Source organism: Podarcis cretensis, assembly GCF_951804945.1.
Source record: "Podarcis cretensis genome assembly, chromosome: 1".
NCBI lineage: Eukaryota > Metazoa > Chordata > Lepidosauria > Squamata > Lacertidae > Podarcis > Podarcis cretensis.
Genome location: NC_137170.1, coordinates 120,635,600 through 120,655,949, shown reverse-complemented (window position 1 = coordinate 120,655,949; position 20,350 = coordinate 120,635,600). Strand labels below are relative to the sequence as shown.

The 20,350-nt window shown below is 44.0% G+C and overlaps 1 protein-coding gene across 1 annotated transcript in view; it reads left to right on the top strand.

Annotated features, from left to right (window-relative positions):
- The first annotated feature begins 4,361 nt into the window (after positions 1-4,361).
- HAT1 (histone acetyltransferase 1) overlaps positions 4,362-20,350 on the top strand; it is a 28,872-nt gene continuing 12,883 nt past the window's right edge. Inside the window, exons 1-4 of the mRNA XM_079981106.1 lie at positions 4,362-4,500; positions 10,520-10,591; positions 12,432-12,507; positions 13,501-13,621. Of these exons, the coding sequence (XP_079837232.1) occupies positions 4,494-4,500; positions 10,520-10,591; positions 12,432-12,507; positions 13,501-13,621 (276 nt within the window). The 5' untranslated portion in view covers positions 4,362-4,493. The remainder of the gene's footprint in view (positions 4,501-10,519; positions 10,592-12,431; positions 12,508-13,500; positions 13,622-20,350) is intronic.

Below are 20,350 nucleotides of genomic sequence, written 5' to 3'. Positions count from 1 at the left end.
ATGACTGTGCATTATTATTATTATTATTAGTAGTAGTAGTAGTATTTGTATGCTGCCTTTCAACCGTACATCTCAGGGTGGTTCCAGTGGCGTAGCGTGGGGGGTGCAGGGGGGGCCGGCCACACCGGGCGCAACATCTGGGGTTTAGGGTTAGGGGGCGCAAATCCACGGGTTAGGGGGCGCAAATCCACAGGTTAGGGGGCGCAAATTACTTGCCTTGCCCCGGGTGCTGACAACCCACGCTACGCCACTGGGTGGTTCACAACTGTCAGGGAACTGCCATCGGCTCAGAGGCGAGAGATGGAAGGGCAGTTGTGTCATAGGGAGCCTCCGAAAATCTTGTGAAGCAGTTCCTCTTCCAGCGAGGAGGAAAGCCCCACCGCCAGTGGAGAAGAGGTGCAAGGACCAGAGGATGCTAGGGAGAGCATTAACACTGAGCCTGAACAAGCCGGAGAGGCAGGAAGCACGCCTTTGCCAGCGCCCATTCTGCGCAGTAGTCTTTGGCGCAGGGAGGGGCGGAAAAGGCTGGGGGTGACAAAACTTTTATGCTGGGGGAGGTACAAAAACCGACCACTCCCGGATTCTGCTAGTGATTGAGCCGGACATGAACTTACGACACTCTTCACTGTAAATAGTTTGCACCAAGAATAAAGCTTGTAAAAGACAGGTTGGAGTCTTGCCTGGTTACTCTCGAGCAACCACAACAGCATCTGACAACAGCATTAAAACACAAGATAAAAAAATCATTAAAAATATAAGAACAAAACCAAACCAATAACCCACCCTCCTCCTCCATTTCTCCGCCCTGCTGCATTAAACAACACAAAGTGCATTGCCTAACTCTGGATTGGCTAACTAAACCTTCCTTCCTCTCTTCCTCAGCAAACAGTAGCAGTGTTTCCACGCAAGGGAAACAAAGGTACACAAATGCTCTGGGCAGAAAGATCTCACCCGAATGCCACCCAGAGCTCCTTTGGGAGGATGGGTGGGCTATAATAGAGATTGAGTAAATGAATAAAAAATAAGGCCCACTGCTGCTGTTTGTGGTTGAACACACATGGTTCCTTTTGCAATGTAGGACCATAGCCTGGCTATGCATAACTAAAGTAGCAGTCACCTGTTGCTGTGATGAACCAGGAAGTCAGGCATAGAGGAAGGTATGAAAAGCAGACCCCAGACAGTCAAGTTAATGATGGGGGGGTTGCGTGTGTAGATAGGATGGCAGAGGACTAGGCGATGCAAAACAACATGGGTAATGTGAGGACCAAGTAAGTGGCCTCACGCTGTAGGTCAGGGAGGGGTAGCCAACACGGTGCACCCCAGATGATGTGTACTACAACTCCCATCGCTCCTCTGCACTAGCCATGCTGAGGCTAAACTAATCAAACACCATCTGGAGATGCCCCTGATGTAGGCACAGCCTTTTCTAGTGGGCTGCCACATATAGCAGGGGTGCCAACTTGAATAAAATGTTGTGGGAGCACAGTTAAGCCCAGCCCCACATAATCAATCACATGATGCAATGTACACTCACCATTTGAATGGGAATGCCCATCAATTTTGTGTGGGCCCGACCCCCTCAAATATTTTATTGTGGGTGCCAAAGCCCCCACAGACCCTAGGAGTTGGTACCTATAAAATCCAGAGTCTAAGCCTGTGACTACCTACCTGCCTGCCTATGAAACTTGTCCTATCCCACAGGTCTAGTTTTTGGACTCTTCAGACAGTCTGGGTGTGACTTGGTCCTGGGTTTTGTGTGGCAAATGCCCCATGGTCTTTATCTTATTTTTGTTGCTGACTGGATAGCAAGCTTGGTGATGTTTAGGATTGTCCTGTATTCACAATTAACATCACATTCTAGATTTTAGTCACGTTAGGGGAGATTTTATACACTAACAAAATTTAAATAATAAAAACATTAGTTACAAAAAAACCCCCAAAACAACCAACCACTTGGAAACTGTGTGTTTCTTGATTTACACCGTTATCGTCCCCAGCTCATTTTTCGCTTTGAAAAGCTATGCATTCCATGTTAACAGTCTTGTTACTGAAATATTCAGCATTCATTATTTTCCTCATTTGTTACTTGTTATTTAATTCTGTTACCTGTGATTGGGATATTATCCTGTAGTATCAAGTGTGTTATTACACTAGATTGGTAGTTCCGAATGGAGCTGATGTTTAAAATAGCTTTGACTGTTTAGCATACACATTAAACACTAACTTCAGCTTTATCAAACTGCTTCCAGACATGTGATTAACTCTTTAAAGAGCCAAAATAGGCAAACTAGACAAGCAGAAAAATATGAGATCTTCTGAATCTGATATGTTTTGGTCTAGCGTGCTGTTTTTGAATATTGTTGTTGTTGTTGCTATAGGGAACCGCAAATCTCTATCGATGGAGAATCCCAGTCCGTTTGTGACCTCTTTTTCTTACAGTTTGTGACCTGGGGGTTTGCAGTAGGTTGAGAGACTTTTATAATTCTGCAAACCTCCAGCCTACTTGTATGTTGGACAGCGCCCTTCTGGCAACATAATACAGTCATACCTCGGGATAAATACGCTTCAGGATAAGTATTTTCGGGTTGGGTTGCGCTCCACGGCGACCCGGAAGTAACGGAGTGGGTTTTGCCGTTCGTGCATGCGCAGACGGTCAAAAAGACGTCATGTGCATGTGCAGAAGTGGTGAAACACAACCCACACATGCGCAGTCGCATCTTACGTTCTGTTCAGGATGTGAACGGGACTCCGGAACGGATCCCGTTCGTATCCTGAGGTACCACTGTATGCAAAGTGCTTTACAGTAGTTTCCCCCACTGGGGGGCCATATTCTCCCCACCCCCGTATATTCCAAGGGGGCCACATGTGAAAATTGCATAAATGGGGGTCCATGTCACACAGGACTAGGGGGCCACAGAGGGAAATGAAAAGTGAAGAAAACAGAAGTGACCGAGAAAGTAAAACAGAAAACAGAAAAGTGAAGAAAACAGAAAACAGAGAAGTAGAGTGAACAGAGAAATTACCGTGCTTCCCAGTGGATGGAGAGCCACATACACTCTGCGGCTACGTCACTTCTGCTTCCTTCTCCCTTCCACTTCTGAACTCTGTCGCTGTGTGCACCAAACTGTCCGAATCTTGTTTGTCACGGGCAAGGGTGTGGCTGCAGCAATGTTAGTGTATGGGGTGCTGTTTCTTTGTGTAAGTATTATTGCGAAAGGAGGTATTCAGGTGCATGAAAGGGTGACTCAGCCTAATGTAGAATTGCCTTAACATAACAGACAGAGGTGATCTTCGATTATCCCTCACAGCAACAGAACCGGATATAAGAAAGCAAGGCCAGCCCACCTGTGTAGAAGCTGCCTCAGCCGTCCTGGCCAGGCCTGCGTCCTGGGAATAGCCCTCCTGACAGATGATTTGGACTGGAGCCACAGTGTGGAAAGAAAGGATGAGATTGCCCCTATTACTATGCCTGGGGTTTCCTATGTGGTGTGCCGAGACCCCACTCACACTCCTCCTATGAGGAGACCTGTTTGATTGGGATATTTCCTGTTTGTGGGTGATGGGGTTTGTTTGTATATATACCTGTGGTCAGTGCTATTTTTCTAGGAAAAGATGTGCCGGAAATCATAACAAACACCTCCCTTGTTCTATTAGAATGGCAATGGTGCCCACCTGAGAGTTGACGCAATGGAGTTTCTGCAAGTTCTGGCTGAAGAAAACCCCACCCTATGGTGATGTTTGGCAGGGTGCTGTCTCCCTCTGTGCCGTCATTTCCATTTTGTTTCCATCAGCCCAAAGAAAAGACTTGCAGTCTGCCTTTTCCCACAACCAGCTGCTGAAGGCACATTTGCGGCATTTCTATTTTTTTACAATTAAAACAGCTCTTTTGCACAGACATGCATTCGCACAGAAGAGCAGTATTAAGAATAAAAAAACTTTCCCTTGCAGGTTCTGGTCCATTGTCTCCTATGACAGACGGATGTCAACGGATTCATTTTGTTGTTGCTGAACATGGGTTTGCAGATACATTTGATAAATTCGGTTTAAATGCGAACTAAAGCGAATTTCTCCCATCCCTACTGGTGTGAAGCAGAACAACTATTTCCAAAGCCCAGCGCATTTTAGAAGACCGCTCTCTCTCTCTCTCTCTCTTGCATAGCCCGGCGTACAGCCCGAGAGGGCGGAGCGTTGGAAGGGAGCTGGGCGGAGCTATGCAAATAAGCCCTTGGGAACGGAGTTCTGCGCGAAGGTCGGCGCCGGACCGCGGAGGAAGGGCGCTTCCCAGAACGCCGCGCATGCGCCGGCGCTCCTAACATTTTGCCTGCGTCTCTCCTCTCCAGCCTGGAGCCTAGAGAGAACGGAAGTGCGTGCGTGTGCGTCCCTCCTTCGCGACGCCGTTTCCGGCGTGTGGGCGCGCGGCTTGATTCGCTCAGTTGGGCTGGCTCGGAGGGCTTCGCTTGGCGCCCGAGGCCGCCGCCGCCGCCGCTTCGGAAATGGCGGGTAAGCGGGTCATGGCGGGAGAGAAAGAGAGGCTGGCCGGCTGCTTGGGTTAGGCCTCCCTGAGGCACAGGCGTGAGCTGGAAGTGGCCCCCATCCCGTCCAAGTAGTCCCGGGAAGCTGTGCTCTCTGCTGCGCGGGAAAACGGCTGCCGGTTACCCGGGTGGGTTGGTTTCTCCCCCTCTGACTGGGAAAAATGCCTCCGCTTTGGGGCTGGCTCCGAACCCGGCCCTGAAATTCACGGCCACCTCGAAGTTCACTCGGGACCTGTTGCCGTTGGTGGGTGGGGGGAACTGCCATGGGGTGCGACGTGGGGTGGGGAGCAGAGCAGCCCCCGCATCCCCACCCTGTCAGGCACTGACGGCCTGTCAGGAAAGTAAAGGACGAAGCATGGGCACTGCGGTTCGCTTGCGTTTCGACAGGTGGGTCTGGACCCATTCCTAAAGCGGGTCCCCTGTCGCTGTGCCAGAATTAAGCGCCCCTTCCTCCCCCTTGGAAAAAAAATAAAATATTTGAAGGGCGGAGATGCGCAGCCCCATGCCTTGCTGTGAGGTTGCTTCTGTTCTGAAGTGCTGCAGCCGCCCGACCTCTTGTGCAGCTAGCAGTTTTATTCTAACTTTGGGCACGTCTTTTTTTCCCTTTCTGAATCGGCAAGGTGATTGTACCCATGCTGATTTAAAGACAGAGGCTTTCTATGTACTGCTTGATATTTGGAGCCTTAGGGTAGAATCATAGAATTGTAGAGTTGGAAAAGGACCATGAGTTCAACCCCCTGCAATGCAGGAATTTTTTGCCCACCATGGACTTGAACCCACGACCCTAAGATTAAGAGTCTCATGCTTTACTGACTGAGCTATCCCAGAGGTAGGAATTAAAGGCAAGTTGCATTGGCCAGGAATCAAACCTGGGCCTCCTGCATGGCAGGCAAGAATTCTACCACTGAACCACCAATGTCCTTGGTATGCCATTTTATCTGTGACTAGCTCAAAAATATTATTATTGTGTTAAGTGCATAGGTTAATATGCAACTAAATCATACTCTGAATAGGTCGGTTAAATTGGTGGACTTAAGTTAGTTAAGTCCACTTATCTAGTATAAGTATGACTAACACTACGTATCACCCACAGAACATAATATTTCTGGGGCAGGTTGCCATGATAATCTGAAATTACTGAGATGGACATCATTTGCATGCTTAATAGTAAACCCAGCTGAACACAGTGAGTGGGATTCACCTAACCTGTGAATTAGGTGAAGCCCAGTGGGAGCCCCACACAAGACTTCTGCTTGCCCAACGGAGCTTTTCCCCCCAGCCCCCCCTCCAAAATTGGCTTGGGGTGAATCTGGAGAACACCCCCCCCAAAAAAAAACAGCGCATAAGGGAACAGAGGGAAGATTGTTCCATCTGGCAAGCTGCAATCCTTGCCCAGATGGACCGGTTGGTTGAGTTCCCCTCAGCAGGATTTAATTTTAAGTAAACATGTACAGTCATACCTCGGGTTGAATATGCTTCATGTTGAGCGCATTCGAGTTGCGCTCTGCGGCAACCCGGAAGTAACGGAGTGCGTTACTTCCGGGTTTCGCCGCATGTGCAGACGCTCAAAATGACATAATGCGCAGAAGTGGCGAAAAGCAACGTGTACGTGCGCAGACATGCCATCGCTAGTTACGTTTGTTTCTGGATTCGAACGGGGCTCCAGAACGGATCCTGTTCGCATCCCAAGGTACCACTGCATCATGTTTGGCTGCGAGATCACATTCGTCCGGTGCTATACCAGCTGCACTGGCTCCCGGTGGAGTACAGGATCAGGTTTAAGGTGCTGGTTTTAACCTTCAACGCCCTATACGGCCTAGGACCCTCGTACCTACGGGACCGCCTCTCCTGGTATGCCCCACAGAGGAACTGATGGTCTTCAAATAAAAACATCTTGAAGGTCCCAGGCCACAGAGAGGTTAGGCTGGCCTCAACTAGAGCCAGGGCTTTTTCGGCAGCAGCTCCAACCTGGTGGAACGCTCTGTCACAAGAGACAAGGGCCCTGCAGGACTTGACATCTTTCCGCAGGGCCTGCAAGACAGAGCAGTTCCGCCAGGCCTTTGGTCAGGGCGCAGCCTGACTCCCTCCTTAGACAATCTTTACAAAACTTTAGTTTATGGTTGCCATCAATTTTGATTTTAATTAATTTTTATAATGTTGCACTGTTTTAGTGTTGTTAGCCGCCCTGAGCCGGCTTCGGCTGGGGAGTGCGGGATATAAATAAAATTTATTATTATTATTATTATTATTATTATTATTATTATTATTATTATTATTGGAAGTGAGTCCCATTGAAGTTGATGGGACTTGCTTTTGAATAGACATGTATAAGATTAGTCTGTTTATAAATTAAGTATATATTTTACAGTGAAATACTCTAAAATTGCAGTGCAGGTGGGCAACCTTCAGTTTAGGTGCCCTCCATCACTTTCTGAAGCTGCCCCTTCCATCCCACCTGAGTTCCTTCCTTCCTGTTCATTTCCTCCTTGTTTTTGAAGTCTTTCCCCCATTTATAGTTTCAGAACAATTGGAGGGGGCAGTGTTGTTGTTGTTTTAAAAAATAAACACTTTTCCTGGTTGCATAGCTAAAATAAGTCCCCCACCCTAGCTGCCTGAGAATAAATTGGTTGGTTTTTCCTTATGACACACTGAAAGTTGTAAAGGAATTCCTTTTACATGCTTTTCAGAACAGTAGTTGTACTGATCTGATGTACTAAAAGAAATTTCTGCGTGTACTTATGAATAACCCCATTAAACCCGTTGCAGCTTACTTCTATGTAAATTAGGATTGGGAATTCTAATCTGAGGTATCATGAAAATTGAAGCAAGGCACTATTTCTTCTGAATTAGTTAATCCAGAACACTTTTGTTTCTGACACTGCCTATGTTTGTCTTTGCGGACTGCCAGCAGCAGCCTCCCAACAGATTAATCCTGAGGGAATGAAGAATATCCCAATCTTGCTCTAAAACATAGCTAACCAACCTGGGGCATGCATGCAGTCATGAAGGTCCTGGACTTAGTTTGTTCCCTAGGCCTGGCTATGGCATATTAAATTCCTATACTGTTCTGGCTTCTCTCTAGCTCATTAGGCTAGTGTCAAAACCAAATCAGGTCATATGGGTGGAGGTTGGGAAGAAATGTGTGTACTGCAATATGTAATTGCAGTTGTATTGGAATGGTGCTCTGACATGTTGGACATGGTACATTTGTTGAAATGTTGGGCTGATATTGCGCTAACTTTTGATCTGCTGATGTATCCAGATTTTGAAAGCACTTAACACGCCCTTAGTGTGTTAATTATTTGAAGGTGTCTCCACACAGTAAACTAGACCACTTCCCTAAAATTAAGGATGCAGGCTTTTTTTTTTTTTTTTTTTTAGAAGGGTGGGGGTTAAGTGCATGTGAGTGTTTTTCTGAAACAGTAATATGCTAACTTTTAAAATCTAGGTTGCCAGAAAAAGATTCTTATTAGCTTGACTGCCATCTTGCAAGGTGGTCAAACAATTTTCATGTTTTTGTTTACTGTGTACCATCTTATCAAACTTATCAAGTTTATTTTCCCCCCTAACCATCTTCACAAGGTTTATTGTGAAGTTTATTTTTTTAACATCTGTTCATAATTATGACAATTTTTACATGCCACCACTTTACAGATTCTTAAAATTCAAAGCTTGGAAGTTGAGGGTGTTTTATCTCCATGTTGAATTTGTGTAATGTAATAAATTGCTGTGTCCTAAGTTAAATGAGAGTGTGAATGCCATTTTTGGTAAAATGAGTTGGGGAGAGATGGGACTGTTGCCCTCAATGGAAAGCAAGCAACTGCCATCATCTAACTTATAAGAACAGCATGTGTCCTATATTTTATGTTCTCGGGGAGCATGCTAGGTAGGAGGACACAGAAAGTTAAAGAAGTGCTGGTCTACAGGCCATAGGTTGGCTGCAATTTTTTTTGCCCAAGGAGGTGGAATTTGGGAAAGAGGACTTGAGAAAGGGGCTCATGTGGTATATAGTCCCCAGGTCACAGTGGTCAGGAAGATGGAACATTAGAGAGGGTGTCATGGTAACAGATGCTAGGCAATGGTTGTTAGGAGGGAGGAGAGGGTGTTGGGAAAAGGCAGATATTAAGAACATTGTTCATTTATTCTAGTGTTTGTCTGGGTCGTTTGATCTGCATCCCAGATCCCTGTTCACTTTCTATCCTTGGCTTCACTGGTCATACTTACAAGGCCTCAGTCAACCTCTTTTTACATTGCTCTGCATGTAAATAGCAAATGATTCTGTCAGTTCTTTGAGGGGATACCTGCAATGCAAAGATCTGCAGATTTTGTCAAGAGTTGATACATGATTGTGTGAGACATGTAATTGAGCAAGGACTTGCAAAGGTGCAAGATTCCAGAGAATCAAGTTTGAAGAGAATGTGCATTGATATATAATTCAAAAGTTTAATTGTTACGAACAGGTGAAAACAAATGTGTGGTGTGTTATGATACTTCCTACTCTGACTACAAACACAAGGGAAAAATCAAGCCTTGCCAACCCTTGGTGTTTACCATGAACTGAAAATGTAACCCTAAGCAGCATGCAGAGGTTAACAGATCAGTGGACTGAACTTCAACTTCTGAGCTCTGCGGTGTGGTCACTGATCATATTTTTATATGTACCAAATGTTGTCATGGACAATAACAAACAATAATAAAAAATATTTTGCCTGGAATTGGTATCATGGCTAGTTTTATATTTCCCTGTCTGGAACTTCATTTCACGTAGTGGTATCTTATGTATCGGTGCCTTGACAGTCCACCTGGCTCATTTGTAGACCAAAAATGGTAGGCACACTCTCCTTTAACCCATGACAAAGCATTTCCTCCCCGGAGACCACTTGACAATTCCCGAGGGTCTTGGAGGACCACTTTATGATTTCTCTGTCTGTTGTAATGCACTGTTAGAGGCTGTATGTGGTTCCATTATTATTGGCCCCTTACTTAACACTGTAGTAGTGCTAAATGTAACAAACATGTTTATTATGTGTTCCTCAGCCAAGTTCTGACTTAAACCATATTTATAATTCCTCTTATTTTTTTCTGTGGCGTTAATGAAATTATTTTAGCAAAACCATTGGGGGGGGGGGGAAACAAAACCCAGACAGATTTATTTATTTATTTATTTATTTATTTATTTATTTATTTATTTTGAAACCCCATTTGGCAGTAGCATTTTATTTGCCACTGAAAATGCCCTCTTCCCATGTGGGAGAAAAATAACACTGCAGGGTTGTGCAGGAGATCTGTGACTGTTTTGTCTGAACCAATATAAATCTCAAACATGCAAGATCTTGCGTGTTAATGGCTGTCATGGCAGGGCTAGGAGATGTGAACGAAATCTTGCTGTCTGAGGCACAGGATGAAAGAGGTCACATTTTTGGCTTGCAAATAAGCAGCATTCCACGGTTCTGCATGGCATGGCAAGTGTGGCATTGCCCTCTGGCAAAGGGCAATATGCTTAAAGTATTAGCCTAGCTGAATCAATAGAGCATGAGACTCTTAATCTCAGGGTCATGGGTCGAGCTCCACTTTGGACAGTGAGATTCCTGGATTGTAGGGGGTGAACCAAATGGCCCTCGTCCCTTTCAACTCTACAATTCTATGATACTAGCCCACATGCCCCATGCATGCTTACAGTGAGAGCCAATGTGTAAAGCACCTTTGCTTGATCGCCTGGGAATAATTTTTACTTGCATCAGGCAAGTAACTATTTGCCTGAATTCTAAAAGTACTGAGAACCTACAGCAGGCTCTTGTGGACCTCTTATATAGCATCTCAGGCTTACAGGTTTCCTTGTTTTGTTTTAACACAACAACTCATGCTTCAAAGCACTACCTAATTCCTGTTTATTTCTCTACAGTTTTATGTTGGATAAGCCAAAATGATAACGTTATTTGAAAATTGTTTGAATTGCGGTGAGAACTTATTTAAATGTGTTTTCCTAGGGCTTTCTGCTATGGAAAAGAAATTGGCCGAGTATAAGTGTAATACAAATGAAGCAATTCACCTAAAATTAGGTAAGGTTTTGAAATTATAGCTTTGATACTTAAGCTTGGCAATGTTTTAGGTGTTGCTTTGAGCCTCCATTTTGGAGTGTTAGAGTTAGCAGAGCACCAGAGAACTTAGTTTGTTCACTCTCTTCTGTTCCTGTGTATGGGTGCATCACTGCCTAATTACTACTGCAGAAAGGAGTGAACAGAAACAACATTGATGGCAGTTCATAGCGCACACTTTCCATCCTCACAACTAGCCATGTAGTGAATATGTCTGAAAGTTGTCTGATTGAAATTACCATGTAATTACCATTACTATCAGCACTGAACTCGTGAAAGGTAGAGGCAGGTGTGGTTCATCAAATAGTGTGTTAGACCCAGCTTTAAATATCTGTTCAACTTTGAATTAGCTGGTCTTAGGGCAAGTACTTTTCCCACTCCTCATCTGTTAAATGTTAAGTGTGTGCTGCTTGCAGAGTGGAGGACAGCATAAACCAATAACGTAATTGTCACCAAATTGCAACCTGCAGGTTACAGTCAAATTGTTTACATTGGGGGAAAACAACAACTATTGTGTGGCAATTTGCTAACATCAGTCTTCTACATCTAGGAATTGACAAAGAGTACAGGTGGCGCTGTGGCAGGTGGCGCTGTGGGTTAAAGCCTCAGTGCCTAGGACTTGCCGATCGAAAGGTCGGCGGTTCGAATCCCTGCGGCGGGGTGCGCTCCCGCTGCTCGGTCCCAGCGCCTGCCAACCTAGCAGTTCGAAAGCACCTCCAGGTGCAAGTAGATAAATAGGGACCGCTTACCAGCGGGAAGGTAAACGGCGTTTCCGTGTGCGGCTCTGGCTCGCCAGAGCAGCGATGTCACGCTGGCCACGTGACCCGGAAGTGTCTCCGGACAGCGCTGGCCCCTGGCCTCTTAAGTGAGATGGGCGCACAACCCCAGAGTCTGTCAAGACTGGCCCGTACGGGCAGGGGTACCTTTACCTTTACCTTTACAGGTGGCGCTGTGGGTTAAAGCCTCAGCGCCTAGGACTTGCCGATCGAAAGGTCGGCGGTTCGAATCCCTGCGGCGGGGTGCGCTCCCGCTGCTCGGTCCCAGCGCCTGCCAACCTAGCAGTTCGAAAGCACCTCCGGGTGCAAGTAGATAAATAGGGACCGCTTACCAGCGGGAAGGTAAACGGCGTTTCCGTGTGCGGCTCTGGCTCGCCAGAGCAGCGATGTCACGCTGGCCACGTGACCCGGAAGTGTCTCCGGACAGCGCTGGCCCCTGGCCTCTTAAGTGAGATGGGCGCACAACCCCAGAGTCTGTCAAGACTGGCCCGTACGGGCAGGGGTACCTTTACCTTTACCTTTTTTACCACACGTTAAGGCTGTTGTTAGCTATGCATTGAATTGATTTTTGTCTGGGTTTTGACTTTCACTGACAGGCTTAAACAGAGTGTAGAGAATATTCACTTTTTTATTCTTATTTATTTAAAAAATATAACTAGGCCACCTTTGGACACGTTCTGTGAAGCAGCCCTAAAATTTAATGACAAATCAAGAAGTGTTAAGGAAGCGTGCATTCACCTTCTCTAGGGAATTCTGGAAAAACAGCTCCCCCCCCCCCCGCAAGTTCTGAAGAAAAGAATCCACACTTCAGTCCACCAGCTAAATTAACATAAGATAGTTTTTATAATGGGATAATATTTATATTTAATGTTTAGAAAGTAAAACTATGGGATATTTTAAGTGTAGAAAGCCTGACCCCGGCAGACCTTTGAAGCAGAAGAAGGCAAGGAAGTATTAACTGGTTTGGACTTCTGTGAATTAAGTAAAACATGTTGGCAAAGCTTATAATCAGTCCTTTTTCTCATCAGTCCGTTTTCAGGAGGATTTGGAAGATGACAATACAACATTTCATCCAGAGTTCAGCCACCAAGTTTTTGGGGATGAGTAAGTGATGCAAGAAAGTGTCAGAAATAAGTTAAGAAGTTGATATTAATATTACATATTTGTACTAGTGCAGCTATTCTAGTGAGCATTTTTGTATGGCCCTATAATTTTCTGTAGTTGCAGGGTTGCAAGCCCTACCCGCTAGGGCTGGGTGATATATGGTTTTCAACATCATGGGCGATATATGGTTTTCAACATCATGATATACTGATATATCATGATGTCTGAAATAAGGATGGAGCTATGTAGAGGCATTGGCTGGCTTCATGGTTTTTTGCCGTATAATGAGTTCTGCATAGCACATACACAAAAACATAATGATTCACGATATAGTGCCAGGTCAAAAATTATGAAACTGATAACACAATGTGGACTTCAAACCAGTTTTGGACGATATATCAATATATCACCCAACCTTAGCTGACACTGACAAAAATAACACAAACTCTGCCAATGCTACAAAGTATATCCAGTCGTATCTTGGGTTACAGATGCCTCAGGTTGCGTGATTTTGGGTTGCACACCGTGCCGAACCCGGAAGTACCAGAACGGGTTACTTCTGGGTTTTGGCACTTGCGCATGTGCAGAAGTGCTAAATCGCACTATGCGCAGAAGCACCAAATCACATGGCGCTGCGGGTTTCGAGTGCTGCGGGTTGCAAACGTGCTTCCCACATGGATCACGTTCGCAACCCGAGCGTCCACTGTAAATGTAGCCATACATGTGTAAGGTGAAATACCTGCTGTACCTATCACTGACAAACTTGTAAATTGGGCTAATTTGTTTCATGAGACACATTTAGAGAAATGACTAGCGGTATGTTTAGGTGAATTGAAGGAATTTTTAAAGGCAACACTGAAGGCTCTGTTTTTAAAAGTGGTAAATCCTTCAAAATTTTTAACAGTAATGACATCTATCTGTATAGGAGAAGTTAATTTTCTTGGTGGAGTTGATTAGCATTCAGCTATAACCTAATTTTTCTTTCTCCTGCAGTGAGGTTGCCTTTGGTTACAAGGGACTGAAGATTCTTTTGTACTACATTGCTGGTAACTTGTCAACACTGTTTCGCATTGATTATACATCCAAAGTTAATGAGAACTTTGACTGTGTGGAGGTAAAGTCAAACGTTCAGATGTCACCTTAGATAAATAAGTTTGCCATTGTAGCTGAACCCTTCATTTTACTCTTCTCAAGATTTTTACGACCTCACACTTGTTCCCAAAATCCTGCACCATTGCACTTATCACTTAAATCAGTGGAAATTATACAGATGGTGGTTTTGATCATTCAGATCCCCCTTTTTTACATAATTCTATTGTATTTTTCCATTTCAACAACACTCAAAGCAGTATCCAACTTTGTTAAATGGCAATCCTTTCTCACAGAACCAACGGTAGTTTTCTTATCCAAAAGGAAAACTTCTCTTCCTTCAAATTGCTGCTCTTAAGATCTGCTTCTTGGCCAAAGCCTTTTCTGCATTGTTTAAAGCTCATCATTCAAATTCATCCACTGTGTTTGTCTCCTTGTGTTCATAAGCACTCCAGGTTGTGCATCGGAACACTACGTCACTTCTGTGTTCTGTGTAAAGCAGGCATAGGCAAACTCGGCTCTCCATAGGTTTTGGGACTACAACTCCCATCATCCCTCACCACCGGTCCTGTTAGCTAGGGATGATGGGAGTTGTAGTCCCAAAACATCTGGAGGACCGAGTTTGCCTATGCCTGGTGTAAAGCCTAAAGAAATTTCAGGAAGAGCGATATAGCAGCACCCAAGTGACTAAACCCAAGTTCCTTAAAACATATATAAAAACATTTGGAATAAATTTGCAGTTCGGGTATATTTTTGCCACTTTTAAGAGTAGCGTTGAAAATCCAGTTTGGTACACACTGAGGGAAAACAATAGCACCGCATAAAAACAGGTTTGTTTCTCCTTAAGATGTGATCTGTACAGAAATTTATCAGTGTGAGTGGTGCATTAATTAGGAGCAACAACTGTTAAAAAACAAGCCTCGTGCAGTACAGAAGCGTTGTTTACTCATTTAAAACTGAAGGAGTCTTAATTTGCATATATGCTGCAGTTTTTATTTTTATATTTTAAAGACAAGCTCACCAGAGGCCGCAATTCATAAATTGCCACAAAGGAGTTGGTCACCCATTGATTCTAGCTAAAGCAGATGGCTGTTTCAGAGAAATGTACCTCCTCAAAATCACAGAGAAATGTACTCCCTGAAAATCACAGTTGTTTTGACTAATTATCTGCGGCACCAGTATCATTACATCCCTTCATACAGAATCTCATTATTTATGAGTGAAATGGTTGTAACAACTCTGTAAGTTAAGTTGGTATCATTATCCCTCATATTGCAGGCTGGAGGGAGGGTCTGGGTCTAATGGAAAGATAAAGGTAAAGGGACCATTAGGTCCAGTTGTCACCGACTCTGGGGTTGCGGCGCTCATCTCGCTTTATTGGCCGAAGGAGCCGGCGTACAGCTTCTGGGTCATGTGGCCAGCATGACTAAGCCACTCCTGGCGAACCAGAGCAGCACACGGAAATGCCATTTACCTTCCCGCTGGAGCGGTACCTATTTATCTACTTGCACTTTGACATGCTTTCGAACTGCTAGGTTGGCAGGAGCAGGGACCGGGCAACGGGATCGAACCGCTGACCTTCTGATCGGCAAGTCCTAGGCTCTGTGGTTTAACCCACAGCACCACCTGAGTCTGCGTGGAGGGAGGGTCTGATGGAAAGCAGCACACAAAAGGCCTAGTAAGTTCTCAGCAGAGGCAAGGTTCAGTCCAGAGACTTCCTCGTTCACAACTCAGTCTGATACTGCACAATCACCAGTCATCAACATTATACTCACATTCCCAAAGAGGCCTTTCTTACTACCCACTGAGTCACCTCCCTCTCTCCTCCTCCCACTGAAATATGGTTTGAAGCAAGCATTCTGTTGTAACCAATAGCCTGGATTTCAGTGTGTGGTGCTCACAGCAACTTCTCTGGTTTTTAAGTGTGGCCACAGGCTCAAAAAGGTTTGGCAACCCTTGCACTACACCATCTCTCAACTAGCTGTCAGCTTGACTTTTAACCCAGACTTTTTGATCCTCCATTGTGTTTTTTTTTTAAACTCTTTTTCAGAGATTGGATTTCTGGACTAGCATTTCTGTGATTGGTTACTCAAAGCTGGTCTTAACTAAATGTATAGCGGGGGTGCTCAGATAACATCACTGTTGTAAATTCCTACATAAGGTGACCTGCTCAACACATTGTGGACTAATTCTCAGTTTGAATTTGCTAGATTTCACGCTTCTCCAAATGTTGCAGTGAAATTCTCATCAGTTTAAATGCATTTAAACTGATGAGAACTTCATGGCAATATTTGGAGAAGCGTGAAAACTAGCAAATTCAAACTGAGCATTAACATGAGTTTTGAATTTTTTTTTGGGGGGGGGGGAGTTACTAATTAATGTGACCATTAACAGGTAAAAAAAATGTGACTGACACTGATTAGAAAGCGACTAATTCATTCATCCCTAATGTATACTTTCTGGAATTGCTTTGCAAAGGCACCTCTTCAGTCTATACATCTGAAGCATTGTGTAGTTCTTCACAAAACTGCACAAAGAGAAGTAACATCTGCCACCCTGGTCTCCATCAAGAAGTTGGCTGTTTTCATGGGGCATAGACATAGAAGTTGTATGAGTGCAAAATTTGGTATATTTTTTATTTGTGTTTAAATTATTTGGTGAAATTCCTTCTGTGCAGCCATGTCCCGCATTTACCATTCTAGTTACGCTAAATGTCCTAATTCTAAAGTAAGTTTTAGATCCCTAAATCATCTCAAGTGTCTGCCTGAATGTAAGGCTTCTTGTTCGGCAGAATGAATACTTGCACATGTCAAGTGGAATGTCGTGGGGAAAGGGGCGTTCTTACATTCTATGATGTATCTGATACAGATTATCCCTCCCCGTCTTCTGCATTTGGCCTCACTGAATTAAACACAATTGTGGAATATTAAGGCACATGTATTGAGGACGTGTATTGGGGAAAGGGGCAGCAAAGCCACATTAAGGGGCAGGTGTTAGGAGCTAGCTGCCTTGCACACCACATTAATAAACACAAACAAGGGTATTCACCAGGTTTAGCAATACACTTCCCTCGTCAGACTTCCATCCTGTTTCAAAATCGAACCGTTCAGCAAGAGGTTGGTAAAGTAGTTTACTGCATAAAAAATGTCAGCCCTAGATATTTTTGAGGCTTATTCTTTTTTTCCTTACAGCTTCTTTTCCGGGGTATACCCAAACTTGTTGTTTTACTTAATGATGCCTATTCCAAGCATAAATCCCAATGAGTTCAGTAGGACTTCCTAAAAAAATTAGTGTCTTTAGCAGTGATGGAGAACCTGTGATCCTCCAGATGTGGTCCAGTGATCTGGAGTGGTGGGAATTGGGAGTCCCTAGAACATCTGGAAGACCCCATGTTCCACACTCGTGGTTATGGCCTGAATGTGTTAATATCAGCAGGTTCAGTAATACAGCACATCTCCGATTTAAGATTTTCTTAGATAGACGTTATAACGCCACACAGTTGTTTACCAAGGCCGTATGCACTGCAGAATAACCCTAATCTTGACCACTGTTCTGCCTTTCCAATAGGAGCAGGTTGTATAGCTGCGTGTGTATTTAGTGCTACATTTCTTGTTTTTAAATCTAGCCAGTCCACAATATTAGAAATCTGAAACTTATACATATTAGAGGGAAAGGCCAAATGTAAAGAAATGTGTTGTGGACTATCATCTTTCTCCCACCACCACCACTTTACCATCTTTAATTGTTCTTTAACACATTTTTGTTGTTTTTAATGCAGCCTTTTTTGTATACACTTTTTCCTTCTATTCTCTTTCTCCCCTTATCTACATGTTTTTTTCTCACTCTCTGTTTTAGTCTTCTTGGCCCCTTCTTCCTTACTGTATATTCACACTCCCCCCTCCTCCAAATGCCTTTCCAAGAAGCAGGGCCAAATTTGATTAAAGGCTGCCTCAGGTGGCTCTTTAGAACCTCTGCTTTGGATACAGCTCAACTTGGGGGGAATATATATATGTGTGTGTGTGTGTGTGTGTGTGTGTGCGCACACACGCACGCACGCACGCACACGGGTGGCACTGTGGGTTAAACCACAGAGCCTAGGACTTGCTGACCAGAAGGTCGGCAGTTCAAATCCCTGCGACAGGCTGAGCTCCCGTTGCTCGGTCCCTGCTGCTGCCAACCTAGCAGTTCAAAAGCCCGTCAAAGTGCAAGTAGATAAATAGGTACCACTCCAGCAGGAAGGTAAACGGCATTTCCGTGCGCTGCTCTGGTTCGCCAGAAGCAGCTTAGTCATGCTGGCCACATGACCCGGAAGCTGTACACCAGCTCCCTCAGCCAATAAAGCGAGACGAGTGCCGCAACCCCAGAGTCGGCCACGACTGAACCTAATGGTCAGGGGTCCCTTTACCTTTACATATATAGCTGTGAGGTTATGCAGAGCGCTTATGCTCCACTTCTGTGGTCATTTGAAGGAAGGCCTTGTAAATCAGAGGCTGTAACTTCTAGGTAAACTTGAACCTTTATCATAATTGGCACTTCTTCACCACTGCTTATTGTCTAAAAGGAAGGCTGAGATGTTTTGTGGGAGAATAACATACTAGAATGTGCCAGGAAGAACGGGAACCCTCTTTTCTCTTGAATACTCGGATATCCATCTCCCGGCCAACTTTCTCTTTGTGTACTCTTGCTTCTAACTGTTGCAAAAGATTTTATACCCCTGCATGGAACAAACTGCCTTTCAGTAGATCGGGAATAGGGAACCTGTGGCCATCAAGATTTTGCTGAACTGTAACTCCATCGTCCCCTACAGTTGGTCACGCTGACTGGGTTGATATGAGCAGCATTACTGCTAGGTGGCAACCTGTCTGGGATCAAACAAACTGAGGAAGGCTGGGATATCAATTGAACCAATAAATAAAATAACATCCTGAATGTCACAGGTACCCAACCCATGCAATAGGGAGTAGAACACAATAAGAAGTCCTTAGCAGTACTTCAGACTAGGTAAAATCTACCCAAAAGGTGTTTCTTTACATTAGGTGCATGATATGATACATAGCATAGTATGTTGTTTGTTATATTTGTAAAATATTGAGAAATAGTAACAAAGGGGTTCTTTATGGGGGAATGGGAATTAGCTATGACTTTCATCCACCTCTCTTCCCTGTTAAAACGTACATTTAAAAATTTGCCATTCTAGCACTCCTGAATAGTTTGTTTTTTTAAAAAAGTACTCTTTAGAAACTCATTTGGTATTCCTAATTTAGCCACAGGCACGCTCTTGCTGCACTTTTACTAAATAAATTTAATATAGGAAAATGTTCTTAATTTTTATTTGAAGGTGTCTAATCAGTAGCACAAGACAAAATCAAGTGTCTTAGAGCTACCGTACATGCCGCACATAATGGCTCTTTAGGAAGATAAGGCTGATTAAATATGAAAGTTGGTGGCACCAAAGCATTAATAATGGAGTGTGTGTTGACTGAACTCTGCCCATATTCTACATCCCCCCGATATAGCTGATAGTAAAGTATTATTCATTTGCAGGTGCATTGCTTCTACTTAGGGGGACTCCAGTTGAAAGAACAGGAATTAGTAGTGTGTTGTATTAGCCTTTTGTAGTGTATTTTGTCCTAAGCGTCTTAATTTCCCTGTTTTGAATGCTAAGTAGCAATGGTCTTGGTTCAGAATTAATACTTATCATGCATGTAAACGGTGTGAAAGAGCTGCTTAGTAAGTTAACACAAAGTGTTCTTGTGTCAGCCCTTATGGAAATAGATACAATACAAACATTACAGCTGAACTCACGGCAAACTCCATTAAGTAAAAACCTGGACTCATTGTTGAGAGCAGGGTTTGAATAGAATGTAAGCTCATTTTGTTGAATGTAATGTCAGGCTTTTAGGGGTTGCATTGAGGGGGTTAGGGTTTTGTTAAGTTGAGACCAATTCATTAAGTTTTATTGCCTGGTGAGAAGCGGCAATACGTTATTGTGAAACTTCATCAAATATTCATGGTTAAGGAGAAGTAGTAAATGTATTCAATCAAGTGGTCTTTTGGGGGCCTGAAAGGGATTATGATGTCTGCTCAGCTGATAGTCTGTAACATTCAATTTGGCTGTTTAACAAGGCTAATCTTAATTCAGTTTTGCTTGTAAAACCTCCCCACCCTTTTGGTTAAATTGCATTAAAAAAATTCTTTGGGCAAAAGAAGTTCCTTCCCCCCCCCCCCTTGAGTCTTTAGCGCATAAATTATATTGGCTTGCCACCATGCTCCCAAGTCTGTATTTTCTTGACACTTGAGTGTTTGGGCTTTTTCCTTGTATGTGTAAACCAGAATTCAGGCTGGAAAAGAGTTTGTCCTGTTGCTGCCAGTTAGTTCCTTAAATAACCCTAATTTGTTTGGGTTGCTTTTGCTTAGCCTTGAGGGTGTGGGATTGTATTGCACACGTGTTACTCCAAAAGAGTGATCAAAGACTGTTCACTTAAGAATTCCATATTGAATGGTAGACGTCTGCAAGAAGCAGATACAGTGGGCCTGCCCAACCGGCATATCAGCAGACCAAAGTTGCATTGACTGCATTTAATAAGTGCACTGAGGTGCCTAGCCAGGACTTAGCAGCAGGCAAGAAGGAAGGAACTCTTGAGAGTCAAGAATCTAAACTAGATTCTCCTCCGTTTTTTCTTCCTTTTAGCTTATCTAAAGTTATCTAAAGTTTTATGAGCTAGTGGAATTGACCATTATTGGGGGGGGGGAG